General features: G+C 45.4%; 1 protein-coding gene across 3 annotated transcripts in view; it reads right to left on the reverse strand.

The window, feature by feature from the left end:
• The window catches only part of LOC105693328 (leishmanolysin-like peptidase), a 197,484-nt gene that overhangs the window by 91,638 nt on the left and 88,523 nt on the right, over positions 1-17,323 (reverse strand). For all 3 annotated transcript variants that reach the window (XM_048660240.1, XM_048660241.1, XM_048660242.1), the window contains exon 2: positions 126-226. In XM_048660240.1, coding sequence (XP_048516197.1) covers positions 126-226 — 101 coding nt within the window. The remainder of the gene's footprint in view (positions 1-125; positions 227-17,323) is intronic.

The following is a 17,323-nucleotide window of genomic DNA, read 5'->3' on the forward strand; positions in this document are numbered from 1 at the left end:
AGCGAGGTAAGTAACCCCCGTATACTCGGATGGTTAATCCCTGCGCTCCGTTCTTCAATTATTCCCACGGGGTAGTTGGCGCGAGTAATTAATGATCTGCGGAGGATTGATTTTTCTCTACTCACCGATAGACGCTATCGTCGTACCACAGTAAGATCCTGAGCGGCTGGCTAATGCTGCGCTTCTTCACCTCGTGCACCGGATCGATATGGACGCCGTGAACCACCTGGAACATCGGTTGAAATTATTATTTTATTTTTATTTCTTTCATCGCTGTTATCTCGTTTTTCCGATTCATTTGCCCCCCCCCCCCCCCCCCCGGGGCACGGGGGCCCTATGTATTATTTCGGTCGAGAACCAAAATCGGGCATCGGATCGGCTCGGACCCGAATCACCTGAGAATACGCATCTGCGCGCGGTATTTATAGACCCGTTGGTTGCGTAAAGTTCGAGTTTATTGTTTTCCTTCGTTCGTACCGGTTTGTTTTATTTCAGTCGAAAATTTTCGCGCGGACGTAACATTTGTTAATTGCGGGTTGTGTGTATATATATATATGTATATATATACAGCGGCACAATTAACGCGCCACTAATTGCATCCGACTATTGAACCCGCTCGTAAATGCGTGAACGGGTATACCGAGGAAAACTTTTCATTGGCAATATACCTAGCCGACTACAACCGGTGGTTCTATATATATATATCTATATATATATACACACATTTTCCTAACACTGCAGAAATGAAGGGGGCAAAGTTACACTGTGCTCATTTTTTACGAACATAGTAAACCCGGTTGTTAACAATGGGCTTTATGTACCTGTAGCAACTCTGACGCGTAGTATACCGGGTACCGTGTTTCGTTGTTGGTTTTTTGTTCCGGCTTTTTTTTTTTTTTTTTGTTTTTTTTTTCTCCCGTGTTCCACCCTCTCCCCCTCTACTTACGAGGGCGCGATAATCACTCGATAAAAAACAGCGAGCTTCGGAAACGCGCCGCGGGACGAAATGGGGAGTGGGGAAAGAAAAAAAAAAAAAAATTTAATAAATAAACTGCTTCCTCGACCGAAGGAGAAGAGTGAAACGGAGTGTGGTGGTCGTGAAACTCCGATGGGTTTTTACCGTCTGTGCGTTATATGAGAATCCTCGGCGAATTAAATCGACATGTGTGCGGACGGTGATAGAAATAATCGAGAAGTCGAGCGCCTCGGTGACCGAAGGACTTTTCGAGTGAAATAATACCGAGGGTTACGGGGGAGGGGAGGGAAGGGGGGATGGGATTCGGCGTCGCGACGTCAGCGTAGGGGAGTTTGCGCCCGCTAGTCGGAAATTTGCCAGTAACAGTATCATCGGGCAACAATTTAATTTGCCGAGAAATCCTTTAGAATCCTCTTGGTCCCGTGGGAAAGTCTGTGGGAAAGGTTGAAGAAGAAGAAGAAGAAGAAGAAGAAGAAGAAGAAGAAGAAGAAGAAGAAGAAGAAGATGGGGGAAATGAGATGAGGAGTCGAGGGGAGCGTCAGGCGAGCAGAAGAGCCAACTTCGAGGAAGGAGCCTTCGAGGGTGAAGGGAATGAAAGTCGAGGGCGAAGTGAAGAGGAGGAGTGCGGGGTAGGGGATGTGGCGGCGGCAGCGGCAGCGGGAGCCGACAAAAAGAAGCCAAATTATCGCTCGCAACACACTCGAAGACCCTCAGCCAATCTCGACAACGCTATAGGACAGGGTGAACGCGTATACAGCGTTCAAGTTTGTGCTCCTAATCTCCTCTGCAGGAGGCTCTCGGATATCAATTAATTGGCTTTTCACAACTGGAAGATAAACGGACCTCCTCGTCCGGATTTATACCGACGACGTTTGAATAATTTCCGTAAGTCGTCGAAAAATTCCGCGTCACCGAGGTGCGATTCGGATACGTAACGGGTAACAGGTTCCTCGTTACAAGTGCGCTTCGAACAAGTATAGAGAGTTGTTTCGAGCTCACGTGCCATTTCCAAAGTGCCAATCTAGTTTAATTCTTGGACAAGGAGTTTCCACGTTGTTTCTCAGCGACATTGTTACTTGCACTTTGTGTCGTAACCCGCACCTGTTCTTTTGCCCGTTGTACACACGTTGTACAGCAGCTACTCGAAATCTACGCGGCGGCGAGGAACGTAACCATATCGCGCGCGCGCCCTCGAGAGTGTTGCAAGTGCCGCAACTTATAACGGGTATACAAAGTTTAATTTAAACGTACAAGTGGCCAACGAAGCCGTACCGAGATCCCTCCCCCCACCCCTCCGAACCCGCAAAGTTCGAACTTTCAAACTCATAGCCGCATCACCAGCAACGTTGAATTCGGAAGCTTTCCAGTTACCCTACTGCACCGCTGTGAGATCGAACTTGCGGTGGTCATGTTACGACCTACAACACGTCCACTTCGCCAAAGCTTTCGAAAGCGTTCGAAAAACAAAAGACTCGTGTTCCTTCCGATATTGAAACATCAACGTCGCTTGGGTTTCAGCGTTTCTTCGGACTCGAGTGCACCGCGAGAATCGCGGTGCGGGGATAAAACAACACCGCGTCGTCGATGGGTTAGAGTGAAGTGGAGAAGGGTTCGGAGGCAGAGACGGCGATAGAATTGGGGTGAGATTGTAGGGTCAAACGAAGGGCAGCGACACGAGTGGCCGGAGGAAGTTGTTACCGCAAGAAATAGGCGCGGAGGCGTTAGGGCCGCTCGAAATCGCGCCGGAGCTTTCGAAGTATAGAGTTACGTGTATAACTCGAGGAAGTTCGCTCTCAAGTGCGTCTTGCCTCTTAATTATCAAACTTCGGTTAAGTAGGGTGCTGGTAGTCACGACCGGTCGCCTCCTCCGTCCTTCGAGCGGAGGTGGAAGAAAACGGCCCTCGATCGTTCGTTCGGCCCACGCGCCTACAGGTACCCGAATTGATCTCTCTGCTATGTAGGTGTTTTTTTTTTTTTTTTTTTTTCTTTTCACCGTTAATTGCCGTCGGCTTACGAGGCCGAATCTCCTCCTCCGCGCGCTATCTCGTCTCACCCTCCGGCACAATTGACCCGACGACCGGTATCGATCCCGATAAAATTTCATACGTCGAAATCAACGCGGTCGAACCCACCCGGGGCGTTAAATTTCGTCGGCAAATTTGTAGCACGTCAAACGACTCCGGACGTTAGCGGTTGGCGACCTTCTTTCAATTTCTGTACTCCATCCCGGCTACCCTCCGCGATTTTTTCTACCCTCTTTTTTTTTCTTTTTTTTTTTTATATTCGGCCCTCGAGATGAAATCACCGAGGAAAATTGTTATCGCCGTCCGGTCGTCCAGTTCGGTGGCAAAGATGCGCGTACACACAACGGGGGGTTTCGACTTTACAACCTCCCCGTGACCCGGTCAGCAGAACTACCGGTCGTCGTCGTCGTCGTACACGTTCCGAAATTACGACCACTACCGAAAATTACTCGTCCAGATATTAAGTCGTATATTTGAAGTGCTTCGGGGTCGATTTTTTTTTTTTTGTTTTTTTTTTTTTTTGTTTCTGTTCTCCCTTTCGCCGGCGGGTAGCTCGGACTCGATACACGGCGGCACGCGTCGTCGAAGAGCCGTATTTAATTTGAATCGCGAGGCGGAATTGCTGGACCGAAATGGCGGACAGCGATGGGGTCTTGTTTTTTCTTTTGCTTTTCGAAGACTATAGAGAAAGAGAGAGAGCGAGACAGAGAGAGAGAGAGAGAGGCTGCGAATTATCTCTTATCGGATCTCTTCGAGGTTTTAAGGAGTCTCCGCTGGATGCCTTGTGGATCTTTCTTTTGGAAAAAAAAAAAAAAAAGGGGGCAAAAGGAAGGAGGAAAGCTGAGGGAAGATTGCCGAGGGAGTCACGTCGGGAATAACGACGCCGTAAGCCGGTTCTTGATTCACCGTTCCGCATTCCAAAATGGCGACTAGCTAGTCACGTTCGCCATTCAATGAACGCGAATAAAACGTAGAATACACACGTATAGAAACGTGTATATGTATACAAAGGTTGCGGAAGACGCCCTGCGGGGCATTCTTCCCTTTTCTATTCTCATCCTTCCCGTTTGGCGGGGAAGGGTTCCGGTGATGGGGGGTATCGAAATTTTCCTTTGATTCGACGTGCCGATCGTCGGAGGAAACAAAAGGGAGGGAGTAAAAAGCGATATACGTGTGTAACAGTTATACACTTGTATTATACCTATGTAGGAAAGAAAACAAAAAATAAAAAAAAAAACAACTCGATCGCTGCAGCAGCGCTGCTCGCTAGATTAAATCCGATTCATCATTTCTTTATATATCCTAAGAAATTACCCGACGTTATAACCGCGGGGGCGTACAGTAACCCCAGATAACGCCGCGGAATGAATCCCCGAGAAAATCTACCCTGGCAGCAGCTGATCGACTCCCGTGTTCCGTTCGTTCGTAAAATACCTTCGTTTTTGTTTCAATTTTTCTTTTTGTTCCCCCCTCCGCCCGGGGTTCTTCTTTCGCTTACTTCGCCTGTTCGTAACTTTTCGTTTTCTCTTCATTCACCCGACTTCCGTTCTTTTATCATTCGACTGTTTATCGCTGCGCTTCCGCCCTGCAGCCGCGTCATACGTATACCGAGCCATAGCAAATTCCACAGGGTATATTATGCCAAATGGAAAGCGCAGCTTCAACTTCCTACAGGAAATCATTATAATTTCAACGCGAAACGTAGATACGCGCGATACACGTCTATTCAAATATTATACCTACGTACAAACGTATATAATGTGTCACATGAATTCCAGTTATTCAATGACATCTGTATGTGTATGAAATGAAAATCGACAATGAGGATTACCGCAAAAAGGAAACAAAAAAAACAAAAAAAAGAAAACTCGCGAGTTGGGGGGGGTGGATGAAAATTTGATATTCCAAAAAAGATCAGCGAAGCGGTGGGTTAGGGTAATTCTTGGGGGGGGTGGGGGGAGAACAGACGAGAGTGGGAAGTAGAAAATGGGAAGTGAAAAGTCGAGTGGGGGAGTGTATATAAGAGGCAAACGAGTGAAAAAAAAGAGAAACGAAGAGGCACTTTTCCTTGCTTCGCGGAGGGATGAGATTTATTTATATCCTCACAAGAGATATAAACGGATGATGCAGTGGGGTTCGCCGTCGAAGCGCAGCAGTTGTGACACAAGGACCGACGAAAAAAAAAAACAAAAAAAAAAGAAAAGAAAGAAAGACGAACCAACCGAGGGGCTTCGACGATCCGAGTACACGAAATAAAGTTAACGTTATTCCGAATCCTCGAAAAACTCGAACGTCTCATCCCCTGCTCTTCACCTGTCCCTGTCATTTTTACCCCTACCCACAAACCCGCCTCGGTCTTCCGCGTCTTCTTTATTCATTTTTTCCCATACAGCGAGTCTCCCCGTAACGCGGTGTACGGAGAAAAGCTTACGGGAAAAGTGTTTAATTGCCAAAAATCCCCGAGGGGTGAGCTTTGAAACGGGGATAAGAGAGAGAGAGAGAGAGGTTTGAAAATTACCGACACGATTTCCAAATGGGGCGAAATTCTCTCTCTTCGAGGTAGCTAGCCACTTGCGAGATTCTACGTGAGTTTCGAAAAATTTTTCGGTTCTTTGATCCTTCTACGGACACTTTATGTTCTTTCATTTATTTGTATTATATTATATTTTTTCATTTCTTCGAAAGAACAAAGGCCCCACTCTTCTCGAAAGGTATAACTACCTTTATCCTTTTCCGCACCTATCCCGCCATAGGGGCCGGTGGGCAACCAGATACCGTGAAATTCGTTCCGAGACATATAGTGGGGTAGTTACCGTACGTGTGTAGTATGTACGTACCACACATACGTCGGTCTGCCCATTTCTCGGGAATAAAGATCTCTCCGTGAAAGTTTTAGTATATAACCGACGCGCGCTGCTAATGGCGCTGCGCCCCCCCCACCCCCCACCCCCCGTCCACCCTCTTAGAAACGTATAAAACTTGAGGAACAATTTGTTAATTACTTTTCAACGTCTGAAACGCGAGTCGGTATTAATATCGTCTAGTTTTCCAGCGGTTTTGCCTTACTAGTTTCAATATTTTTACAGAACTCGTGTCTCAACCGCGCGCCGCATATATTATATCGAGTCATCCGACTCACGGAATTGCATCGAAAAAATTGAACAATCGCAGTTGTATCAAATTACATTTACACGTGGATATCGAGCGTTATTTACGTAAGTAAACTTTTGGCGCGGCGTGCAATTTGCATCGAGTTTGAGAAATTTTTTTTTTTTGTTAATTCTCTAATTCTGATTCCACTCGCCGCGCAACTTGGTGTATAATTAATTAATGTATACGGATAGGTACATAGCTGCGGAGGTACATAATAGATATGAAAATGAGACGAGAATAAATTTCAAGCGGTTATACGGAGTCTCGGTGAGTTTCTTCGCCGGTTCGCTGGTTAATAGCCACTTTTAATTATGGTATAATTCTCCTGTTTCGTTGCTGCAATAATGATAACGTCAATTGCTATCGGGCGTCGAGGGTTGCTTGCCGTTTATTCTTTTCGACTTTGTTGTTTCGCGCTCTTTTCCTTTTGTTTGTTCTCGTCGTTTCGCGTTCCCCCCCCCTCCCCCTCCCCCCTCTCACCATCGCGAATGATCTTATTCCCTCCATTGTTTTACCGCGGTAATATTTTCGGACAGGTATATTTTCCTCGTCGGTGGATGGCGTGTATATTATACATATATATTTTTTATACGCCGTAATTCCGCCTCGTCGTTACAGCGAGAATTTTATACATTCAATATCGTGTATCTCCGGCGAAAATCTCCGCCTCGTTCTTCGCAGTTACCTCTATACTCAGCTTCTTCAACTTATGTACGAACAAAGAGACATTTGATCGTTATATATTCGCGGGACTTACGTATAACCGCGCGCGACTCCGTCCCGTCGTCGCGTGTTGCTATAGGTAACGCGCGGTACGGGTAACCGGGTACCATGCCGCCGCTGCTGCAGCGATGCCAGCGATAAGTACATATCGTTAAAAAGAAAATTAGGATCTCTCCGTTGATGACACCGTTCAACTTTTTAATTACCTCATCTCAGGATGAGAAGAAGCACTTTCGCCCCCCTCCTACCTCCCACCCTCCTCGCCCGCCCACCCTTGAGAGAGGTCGTTTCTTGGTTCGCTTATTATTACCTGTGCCGTTGCTCGCAGGGATGATGATGATGAGAAAAGAATATCGATCCATCTGCACCGGCGATATATATACATATACAAGGTCAAAAAGTAGAACGAAAAATACCCCAATTTTCTTGTACGTTCACCGCTTCGGATTATAACTTTCGTAACAAGGTAAAGTATACCTCGATTTTCGGGACATCAAAAGAATTTGCAGAGAGAAAAAAAAAAACAAACAAAAAAACAAACAAAATAGAATTTGGAGGAGAAAAAAATTCAATCTCTGCCGAATTAGGCTTCTCCGTCGGGTGATCGCGAATCACGTATTCGTATTCGCGATTAATGCGACTCTGTATGTACGTTACGCGTTTATATAAATTTCACGATAATTACGATGAGAATTGTTTTATCCGCCGGTCCAAAATACATATTTGCAGATTTTCGCCGCGATATTGTAACGAATATGCGTAATATACAGGCGTTCATAGTTTCGCGAATTTTATCACTCATTTTTACCTGTCCCAACGGATATACGGGGCATCGATACATCGCACGGAAACAGGTGGCTATCGATTTTCCATATTTTTGTTCTCTCATTTGTTGAAATAATAAATTGTATTCGTTATATTTATAGACCTATAGCTACCGTATACCTGTACGCGTATCTCCGCATGCACGGCGCAAAAAAATAGTTGTCCAACCCCTGCGGCGAGAGGGGGACGAGTCGGGATTCGCGATATAATTAACCTCGTTTATTTCGATCAAATAAAACGATATATCGTAGAGAAAATGTATTCCATTTTCCATCCATACGTACGCGTACGCGTACGTATACCAGCTGTAGGCCAGTGTACAACGGCCGGCGCAATTATCGTTAATCAAATAGCCGTTGGATTCCGAAATGATGTTATCACGCACGTATTGACTCATGGAATGAAAGAACGTCATTTATCGTAAAACGAGACGGTTACCCGGTTGAATTTTTTATACGCGAAAATGTTCGGGCGTGTAAATACATAATACGTGCACGCGCGACCACCGCGAGTAGACGATAGGTAAAAGTGGAAAAATTAATAGGCTCGCGCGCCTGTGTGCCATTTTTCTAATGAAACGAAATTAATTTCAACGTTGAAACAAGGAATAATTCGGGAATAAAATTAATGCGACCCTACGGGACTCGGGTACACGCAAACCCTTCCGAGAGACAATGAAGGATACTTTTCACCGTCCGTCCGGCTACGCCGAAATAACATAAACCCCCGTCAGCGTGTGTGCCGAAAGGATTTAATTAAATTCTATATTTGCTTATTAAAGGACGTATACGCGCCGAATGAGACCGTCGAAAATAACCGAACCGAAATTCACTCCCTGTGGTCGAAAAATTTCAAAGGATCCCAAAAAACAAAAAACAAAAACAAACAAATAGCCAAAGTGAAAACACAGGAATATTTCCGAATAAATGTTACGCGAGCGAGCTAATTTTTGACAGGGTTAAGCTTGGACGAATCGTTGCGTGATAAGTCGTATTATTCTCGTTCGTCTGCGGGGACCAATTCGTTTCGTACGAAATAACGTCGGCTCCGAAACGGTCCGAGTGGAACACTGCAATAAACGAGAATGCGATGTACATAAATTGCCAATTGAAGCGATCCGTAATTATGTGAGCTTACCGAACGCGCCCGTTCCCTGCTTATTATCGATCACCGCGCGCGCGTCCGTCGTTACAAAAGTACAAAGGTAGACAAAACCGCGTACACCGCATTGTGTTGGATTATTATCCGTAAAAATGATTCGACTTAAATTTACTCCAGATTCGCGAATCGTCGGAGGAAAACGGCGGTAGGTAAAACGTTAATTACTCCGATATCGGAATGGGGTATTTTGCGGTACGGCTGGTTGTGTTGCCGGGTGTCCGCCTACCACGGTTATTGGTAATACTGAATTTCGTATAATTTTGGCAAACCGGAAGCTTCTGAAAGCATTTTCCCCTTTGATGTCGCCGTCATACACAGCGATAATTGACTACATGACGTATGTACAACAACCGGAGGTATCGGTCGCTTGGCAACCGGCTATACCAGTCTCCTGATTCGATTCGGGCGAACGTTGATATTATAGCGAAATAGACGAACGAAATCCGGCGAACACGAGCGACTCGACGAAGGAATAAATTAAAACCGTAGAGGACGCGGAAAACGCGGAGATTCTCCAGGATCGGAGGAAACCGCCGCGGAGCCGAGAGGAAGAGGTAAAATCGCTGAGGGGCGTCGGAGTGGTAAATTTGAATCCAACTGTAAAGCGATCGAGTAAATTCCTATGAACGGAGCACTAAATCGAAGGTTTCCGCAAACTCCGAACCCCCTCCCCTCCCCACCCCGGCCTCTAACGTACGATCTATGAGAGGGCCTTCGGAGGTCGAACCATCCGTCCGTGATACGTAGCGCCGTTCGCTTTCGAATCCCGAACTGTTTAGCGGTTTAACGAGAGGCCGCGCCATCCGTCTTGATTGGAGAGAGTGAGTGAGAGAAAGAGAAAAGAGGAAGGAGGAGCGGCACGGGAAACCGGGAGGCCGGGGGGGCTGGCAGCCCGCACCGCCGCAGAAGAAGAAGAAGAGGGATGATGACGAACCGCGGCAAGGGCAAAACCAAAGGTTACTAACGAGCTACGCTGGATGTGGCGTGTCGCTACGGAAGAGAGGGGACACCGGTCAGAGTTGAATTTCCTTTTCCTGTTGTACGGACGAGGGGGGAGACGAGAGGAAACGGATGCGCCGCGTCCGTTCGCTATTTACGTCGCGCGACGTTATCAATTCTGGTGAGGCGGTAAGAAAATTCAACCCCCCACCCCCCACGTCAATTCGGGGAGGTTTTCCCCCCTCGCCTCGGGGCGTCGAGGGTCTCGCGCGTTTCTTGTTACGCGGTATTGGAGTGAGTGAAATTTTGGCAGGACGAACTTCCTTCCGCGGATAGAGCTGACCCTTTTTTTCCCCGTCCCCTTCCGCCCTTCCGCCCTTCCGGTATCTCGGCTACTCCGCGTCGTCTTGATCCTCTTACCGGGCGACTTCCATTTTTTCGTCCACCCCCTCGCTACTCTTGTTTCCCAGAATAAGTCAAAACCTGAGAGCCTTGAAGAGCGGATACGAGTTTTTCTGCGACACCTACGAAGTGAAACGAAGGAGAAGAGAAAAAAAGGAAGTCGGAGCCGGACAGCTTTTCGAATTAATTTCGGAAATTTTCGAAGAAGATTTGCAACGACTGGGCTCCCTCCCCCGCGATCGGCGAAACCCCGATGGCGAACAACCTCTTCGAAATTCCGAATAGGAATAACGGATATTACCTCGCTACCTTCGTTGAATATAATATGCGAGGTCTTCGCTACAACGCGCGAACAGAGAGGGACGAAGGAAACTTTGGTGTATAGGTCGAGTTAAAGCTCGAGGATCGCACATGGAACACGTCCGGGGACCCCACACGGTTGTCCAAAATCACCCGAATCTGAACGGCGGTTACCTAACCAAACAATAGCTTAGGGCTTTTGTATAAATTAAACCAATTTGCATCTCATCGCTACGCAGTTTTGACCCGTTAAAGGTCGACGCGGGGTGGCTCCCGTTCGTTTCCCGCGTGCCGAACTAGAAAAAAAAAATAACCAAAAAAAAATAAATACACGGTACAAGGGTCAGGAAATCCTGCTCATCGCTCGCGCTACGCACGTTCGTTCTGCAAGCTCACGTTTTTCCGAAATACGGTAAATTATTATTATTTGAAGAAAAAAAATAATGAACCTGAAAAATTATCATCGTTCCTTTTCACAGTTACCCTGTACGTGGATTTGTTTATTGAAGAAAATTCCCGAAGCTCAAAATATATTCATAAAGAAATCAGGGCGCATTCACGCGAAGTGGTGAATCGGCGAATGGTCAATAAGTCCGAATTCACTTTTTGTTTCTATTTGCGGGAGTTTTGAAATAAAAAAAAAAGCCTTCGCCCATCTAAAGCCGGATTTATTAACGTATTGAAAAATGCCGATGGTGAAAAAATTAGCTGCGAAAGAGCCCGAGCACGAGAATTCCGTCTCTGGCAATCGGAATATACTGCAGATCCGAAAAATAATTCATCAATGGCAACGGTGAAGTGAACAAAAAATGGAAAAAAAAAAAGAAGAAAAATAAACGAACACACCCGAATGAATAAAATATCTCGCGTTGGATTATAAATATAACTGCGTAAAAAATGCAACGTTATACGTACCAAAACTAAATCTACTACGTTGGGCGTATTTGACGGGTTAAACCGATCAGGTTTCAGCGTTGCCGATCATCGTATCGATCGCGGTACAGGTATACGACGATTCACAATGATCGCTCGCTGCTATATAAGCTCATCCACCAAAATGCCTATTAGTTGATGCAAATCAACTACTACTACTACTGCTACTGCTACTACGCGTAACAACGGATATACCTGCAGTGGTTTTAACGCGACCCGTATCGTATGACGTCGTTTCAAAAAGCGAGGAAGCGTAACTCACTTGAATAATAATCCCCGGATTCGGATATTCGAAACGAACGCGGAAAGAATGCTGGAAGAAAAATAATGCGAGGAAAGCTTCCAACCTCTCACCACGTCGTATGAAATGTACGTACGTGCACACTCGTACGGACGTAGACACATGGAAATTTCCGACACATTTCGCGTTGCGTTCCGACTGGATCTCGTATTGTATATGAAACGGCGCGACTGTGTAACGTCGAGACGCAACGCGATTAGCCGATGGATTATTCACGAGGTTACGTCTCAGCAGACACCAGATGGTTGACAGATTCGGTGATCATGGTGCAAGCCGGAGATGTAGGAGGGTAAGAGGACGATCGGTCCGGTGCGAGCGACAGTTCCAATCCAATGACAATGTTCGTGAAATTCAGGTACAAGCGGGGTTTAGCGTTACACTGTAACGGGAATTTAATTTAATGTCGGTATAATCGAATGACGATCTTATAATTAATTCAACGATCTACGTCGCGTCGCGTCGCCTTATTACAAGCGATGTACGGCCGCGGACGGAGAAATTTGACGCTTCGCGTCTAGCGGCCGGGGGTTGTACACCATTAAAAATTATCGAGTAGAATAATTGGTATTTCCAGTCGGAGTCTCGCCGTAATCGCGTGCAATTCCAACGGCGATGGCGATTCTATTAAACATTCGTTCGCGAACTCCGACGCGGGAGGATAAAGAGCGAGAGAGAGAGCGAGAGGGGAATATTCCCACGGAGGAGAATCCAACTAATTCAACGGCATTATAGCCGGTTACAACTGCACCCGGTTTGCCGCAGAATACGATCATCGTCGGTTATATCACCCCAGACTACGCGGCGTTACTTCCAGACACTCGACGTCCGCCTCGTTCTTTGCAGATGTTTGGCAGCAACACGCCCCCCCTCCCCCCCGTCCACCGCCCTCGGTAATAAAATCACTGAAACTTCTACGACCGCGAATGTAGCGCTTTTTCACCCACCTCATTTCGCAAAACACTTGAAGTATGTTAGAACGCGTGTGCGGTTTTACACGTGGGATGCGAACGGAGATTAATAATCGATCCGTACAGATATTTGATTTCTCTTACGTCGGATGTGAGGCTCGTGGGTGGATAATACGCGGGAATACGAAAGTAACGCAAGCTCATATTCGCGGAGGCGAAGTAAACAGAGGGGAAAAATTGACGTAACAAGAAACCCGTCTCGCTGCTTTTCAATTCAGATCCAGAAACGCGGGAGATATACGCGAATGAATTATATCGGGGGGAGGTAAGAAGATTGACGTTGTCGGGCCGTGTTAACGTATAGTTTCCGTTCATATTGAAACAGCCAAAAAATACAAAAAACAAAAAAAAATATTCACCCAATGCAGTAGACAAGATTCGCCGATCTTGTTCAGAGTAACCTATTTTTACAATGATATTCGAAATCGGAGACGAGAAGTCCGAAAAAAAAATTTTGTTTTTTCCCACCCCAGTGACACTCGCGAAACGACGAGTATACGATATCGACTCATAGTGCAAAAGTAGGGGTAGCGGTATACGCGATAAAGCCCCGGGGGCAAGAGAATCGCGGTAGATGGAACATGAAACATGAAACAGATGAAACGGGAAACGGGATTGCGTTGGTCGGCGGTAGCAACGAACTGAAATTCGTCAGCGTCGCTTCCAACTGGGATTGAACGTTTCACGTGGAAGGCCGACTGCGATATATCGGCGAAGTTTAGGAACAGGTACCCGACACTCGACTCTCCCTTTTCCTTCGGAACGTCCCGACCGCGCTCCGCCGCCGTAAGCTCCCTACGATAACGACGAACAAAGGGGATGGCGACCGGGGCACCCACGGCCCAGGAAATTCTCTCACAGTTCCGGAAATTTCTCGCATCTGACCAACGCCCGGACAACCGGATTGATGACCACCGACGAAACAACGCTCGGCACATCGCGTTCTAGCGCGAAAATTGTAGATATATTTTTTTTTATAAATATTTTTGGTCAAGGAATTCCACATCGTCGTCACGACGAATATTACGATCTACGCGTGTATCACGAATACATTAGCCACCCTTACTTTTTACGAATTGAAAGTATAAGTAGAGTATAACTTCTCGGGGGGGGGGGGGGGGTATTGTACAACCTGTATACACCGAGCCGGGAAAACGAGGAACCGCGGAGGCTCTAATTATTCCTCCTCGCTTTCCCCAATTACGAAGAAAAAGAAAGAAGGGAATTTTAATGCTCGAAGGAAAAGTGCCCGAGGTACAGAAATGGTCCGAGCACCTTCAACGCCGAATATAATTAAGATCAACGACACCGAGGATTTTTCTTAAAACTTTGAAAATACACGTCTGCAGATAAGACGTTCCGAAAAAATTTCAATTTTCGACCGAAGATAAAAAGAAGATTCCAGTCGCTCTATACGTTCCGAGTTCCGAGAGAACATTCGCAGCTGTTATACCTATGATATCATAGACACCGGGGCGTGTTACTTTAATCGTTTTTCCGTGGGTCGGTTTTAATGCGGTGCTTTTCCAGCGGTGAATGGTGAGGAGTTTGCACGAGGAGGTACGGAGGGGGGGAGGGGAGGGGGGAGAACAGAGGTTTGTTTCGTACCTTCGCACTTAGATGGAGAAGGGAGAGAAAAAAAAAAAAAAAAAACAAGGGTAAAACCTTCGACGTTTTCAGCTTACAAATGTTGCCGAGCATTAGAATAAAAGAGGTAAGCTTGTACTTGGAACAAGACCTGATTTCCGCCGTACACGAATCGCGAGGAGAGAAGCTTTAACCGTAACAATCGCCGAGCGGAAAGCTTTTTCCAATTGTTAATCCAACTCTCGACGTTTATACGTGAAAACGGTACCGTGTACAGGCAAACCCCCCTATCTCTAACGAATATCTAAACTCTGCCGCGTACGGAAAAGTATGTACGAAGATCTAGAAGAAGAAGAAGAAGAAGAAGAAAAAGAAAGGATAGTTAAATAGAAAAACCAAAACGGTGAAATAAAAAAATCTAGTTGATGTAATGAAATTGAAAACAAAGAAAAAAAGGGAAGAAAGAGAACAATGGAAGTTTAACAGGTAACATCGGTGGGAACTTAGTTTTAATTAAACTGCTTATATATCATATAATATTATGTGAGGTAGATTGCACCGGTGCAGACAGCGCGCGCTTTATAACGCGAGTGTGTGTACACGCGGCTTCGCTACCGTCGCACGTTTTAATTATCCGCAACTAATTATACATTATATGATTATATTCAAAGAATTAGGGATATCGGGTTACTCGTTATAATTATCGTCGTTATTAGCGCAATTAAAGTCGCAGTTTTTTGAAAATTGTCGATCACAATTACTCGAGAGTGCTTGCACCTTATTTTGTGTTCCAAGGGGTCGTGACCAAAAAAAAAAAAAATCATCTGGAAAAGTTTTCCAGGATCTTAATTTTCGGAAATGAAAATCCTTGGGGAGAGGATTTTTTTTCTCGTCGAACGTCACGAGGTTTTTGTGAAAAAATTGAAATTCGACCCGACGCGATGCGACGCCGACAGAATTGGTTATTAATTGGCCACATTAGAATCGGGCGAACCGTACGTTGCTATTTAGATAATCATCGTGTATCTGGATTACAGCTATACGGGAGGCGTATACACATATTTTGATCGGATCGCGGGGCACCAGATATGATGGGAAATCGTAAATCATATTCAAATAACTATATCCACCATCCGGGATTCCCATGGAGCCCGGCGGTAATTGGTGAAATTGATGTAATATTATCGCGGTAATACGACCCGCACTCTGCAGCCTCCCTGCAGCGAATCCGAAATGTATCCGCCTGATTCACGTGTAACGCGTACGAAATCGAACAAAAGAAAATTTCAAAATTATCTCGAGGACCGAAAAATCGATGGTTCCGACGTTACGTGGAAATGGCGATTTTTCGACGAGTCCAGCGAAGCTTCGCGTGGATTACAAATTTTCAGTCTGTCGAGTGTGTACAACGTGCGGATCGTTTCGCCCGTGCGACGCGCGTACGGATAAATTCAATCGAGATCGAAAAACTAATTTCGGGCAATAATTGGTTCCGCTATATATTTTTTTTCGAGCAAAACTGCCGCGGGTGCCGCGGGCACGTAACGGCGTAATAATCATTATCGTCATCGCGTTGCGGGTAAGAGGAAAGTAATAAAAAATCATCGAAACGCTCGCGTTATATCAACCGATGGAATAACTGAAATCACAATTTCAAAGTGAAATGGTACAGCTGGAGGTCACCAATTATATTCTATTTCGACCGCATCGCCCATCTCGCAGTCCGCCCGTAGAATTCCTATTTTTCCGTTATACGGATTCATCGATATTTCGATTATAATTCGATATAATTATGCGATAAATTCACTCGGCATAATTAAATAGTACGATTCATTCCACATCGTATCATTTTCAACCGTTATCAATCAACGACTACGCCGCTAGCATTTATATGTATATAATTGGATAAAAAAACCGAAATGAAAAATCTCGAAAAATAACGTAACAAAGTCGACGTAATTGTCGTACGAAAAAAAACTCTATTCAAATATCGAAAACCGTCTGATGAAAAATAAAAATAGAAAAAACGAAACAAAAACTTGCCCTCCCTGTGCGCGTGCAACATCCCTTCATACGTGCCAATGTGTATTTTTTTCCCAGCGGGATGTCCTTTGACTTTACATGTGCAGATGGGAGAAAAAAAAAAAAAAAAAAAAAAAAAAACCAGTAAAAAACCGTCATTCAACTGCGATTTCCCGCGCGAGTTCTGCTTTGTCCGTAAAACCGTGTGGGTGTACGCGACGATGATTTGTTTTTTTTTTTGTTTCATCTTTTTTCTCGCTACGACGGGGTACATTTCCGCGCGAAGATGAAAGAGATTTTCCAAAAATTTTCCGACGAACGGGGGGAGAAAAAAATAATTTTCGCAACGCCAAAAAAAAAAGCGAAGTGAAAAAAGAATCGGACGGGTTAATCGCGATTTTAAAACAACGTCCCGGATTCGACGGTCCGACACGTGCTTTGACATAAATCCGTGAAATTAGTTGTGCGTACAATAAAGGTATATAGGCAGAGACGCGTGTGCGTATTCAATTAAAAGAAATGATCGAACGCGATTGACGAAGCAGATTAAAATAATTAAAGGGAAACGAAACACAAAAAAAAAAAAAAAAAAAAAAAAAAAAACAGCCCAAAAATAAAAAAGGGTTCCACCGAATTCGGGGTGTACATGTACACCACAGTCGGAAGAGGATGATCGTTCGAACGTGAAATGAAGCGTTCCGGACATGCGGGGGGTCGTATTTGGATACGGGGATATTCAATGTTCGAATGCAAACGAGATATGGCCGCGTGGGATGTATAGAACAGTTTGCGAGCGAAATGATTTCGGATCGATACCGACGTCCGTCGGCCTGCCGTAACTTTATTCCGACCGCTGTCATCGGTTCGACGTGTCAATACTTAAATCGTTAACGGCGATCGTTTGATGACGGAAAACCGCGCACGATGCGTAACGAAACGTTTCACGGTTTATTCGTTCGTTCGTTCATTTTTATTTATTTTTTTTTCATTTTTTTGTTTTTTTTTCTTT

The sequence above is a fragment of the Athalia rosae genome, chromosome 1, assembly GCF_917208135.1.
Source record: "Athalia rosae chromosome 1, iyAthRosa1.1, whole genome shotgun sequence".
In the NCBI taxonomy this organism is placed as follows: domain Eukaryota; kingdom Metazoa; phylum Arthropoda; class Insecta; order Hymenoptera; family Athaliidae; genus Athalia; species Athalia rosae.